Source organism: Trichechus manatus, unplaced genomic scaffold (genome assembly GCF_000243295.1).
Source record: "Trichechus manatus latirostris isolate Lorelei unplaced genomic scaffold, TriManLat1.0 scaffold00004, whole genome shotgun sequence".
NCBI classification, from domain to species: Eukaryota; Metazoa; Chordata; class Mammalia; order Sirenia; family Trichechidae; genus Trichechus; species Trichechus manatus.
Genome location: NW_004443940.1, coordinates 25,714,446 through 25,716,294, shown reverse-complemented (window position 1 = coordinate 25,716,294; position 1,849 = coordinate 25,714,446). Strand labels below are relative to the sequence as shown.

Sequence of the window (1,849 nt, the reverse complement as noted above, 5' to 3'; positions counted from 1 at the left end):
GACTGGGAAGAGGAGAAAACGGGGTAAAAAGAAGAGAAATGAGAGCCGGAATCGGGCAAACCTTCCCCCATTCACCTCCCCACTCCTTCACCCCTCTGCCCCCTGCCTGGAAAGCTTTTTCCCTTTTCCTGGATTCCTACAGTCCTTCCATATTCCGCGGGAACTAAGCTCTGTCCTCGCTGCCAGCCCCGGCCGTCCTGTATTCTCTTCCCGGTGGTCCCCTGTGCACTCCTGGTATCGGGATGCCGCTACCTTGGAGCCGAGGGGCGGCTACCCCCTGGGGTCGAGGGGCGTGAGGGAGGCCGGCTGGCACCGGGCCAGGAGAGCGAGGGCTCGGCGAGCGCAGGCATTGCGGGGCCTCGGGGGCGCTCGCCCTTGCGCTTGGCACGGCCGCCTTGGCCCCCTGGCCCTGCGCCCGGCCGCGTCCTGTCCCGCCCCGAGCGATGAAAGAAGCGAACTGAGCGGCGCCTACCGGCGTGTGCCTGGTTTGCGCGCGTTGGGTAGACAAGGCCCCTCTTCCCTGGCCTGCCCGCCAGTCCCGATGCAGTGGCTCGGCGTGCGCCCGTCGCCCTCCTGCCCTACAGCACCACATCAGCCCTGCAGCCATGGCCGCCTCCTCCGCGCGGCCCGCCGTCCTGGCCCTCACCGGCCTGGTGCTGCTCCTGCTGCTCTGCCTGGGCCCAGGTGAGTGAGGCGGTGCCAGGCTTTGCGCGGCGCCCTGGCTGGAGGTTGGGCTTGGTTCAAGGCAGCGCTGCCGATGCTCCCGGGGAGAGGAGACTGGTGATGGACATGTCAGGAGAAGGGACCCTATCCCTAGCCAGGTCAAAGGGCAAGAGTTGATAGGGACACCAGGTTTAGTGTTTTGCGTTTACATGAGGCAGAAGTGGCACTTGGGCAGCCTCAGATCTGCGGGATAACCTTGGGAAAGATCAAGGGCCAGGCGGCCAAAGGGGGGCGGGAGAGGAGGACCAATGTTCCGGAATTAATGTAAGGCGCAAAGGGTTACTGAGGACTTCAAGCAGGTGCCCTCCCGGACCGAGGGAGAGGCAGATGGCACCATCACCTCCATTCCCTCCCAGGCAGTCACTAGGCAACAGAGTTTCTGCTGCCCTTCCCAGACAGGCCAATTTCCAGCTCTGCGAAGCGTGGAGCCATGCCTCACACCCCAGAGAGGTGAAACACTGCTTTCCTACTTCATGGAATCCTCACCAAATCTGTTGAAAGTTTCAGGCTCATTCCCCATAAAAAGTGCACATTTTATACAGGCACCCCAAAATGCAGCAGTTTGGTGGGTGTACGGACATAGGAACCCTGGGAGGCCAGGGACACTTTGTCAGAAAAGGCAGGAGCCCAGCCCTGAGCCAGGGAAGGTGTGAGAGGAGGGTGGTAGGGGAGAAGTATTAATGGCGAGTATGAAGGAGAACACAGAAACAGTGGGAGAGCAGACTGGGGGGAGAGGAGAACATGGGGTAGAAGAGAAGAGAAATGAGAGATGGAATCAGGCAAGTCTTCCCCATCCACCTCTTAAGAACTGCAATCTGACATAGTGGGTTTTGTCCTGATATACACTGTATAATCCTTTATGGTTCACAAGCAGCCTCGTGTATACATGCGCGCCTTTGCCCCATACAACTCTATGGGCCAGGTATTGTGACCCCAATTTTACTGCTGAGAGTACTAATCTTGAAAGGAGTTAAATGATTTGCCCAAGTAAACGCACAATCAAGCCACCAGCTCCTGCTTCCATATGGTACTTTGTCCACTGAAAGTCGCTGGGCGCAGTATAATGTAAATTGAAAGCACACTTGGTTGCTCAGCTTCTGTATTTTGCTAATTATTCAAAACAGGT

General features: G+C 57.9%; 1 protein-coding gene across 1 annotated transcript in view; it reads left to right on the top strand.

Annotated features, from left to right (window-relative positions):
* Positions 1–605: 605 nt before the first annotated feature.
* Positions 606–1,849, top strand: part of ECRG4 (ECRG4 augurin precursor) — a 14,543-nt gene continuing 13,299 nt past the window's right edge. Inside the window, exon 1 of the mRNA XM_023731920.1 lies at positions 606–684. Within this exon, the coding sequence (XP_023587688.1) occupies positions 606–684 (79 nt within the window). The remainder of the gene's footprint in view (positions 685–1,849) is intronic.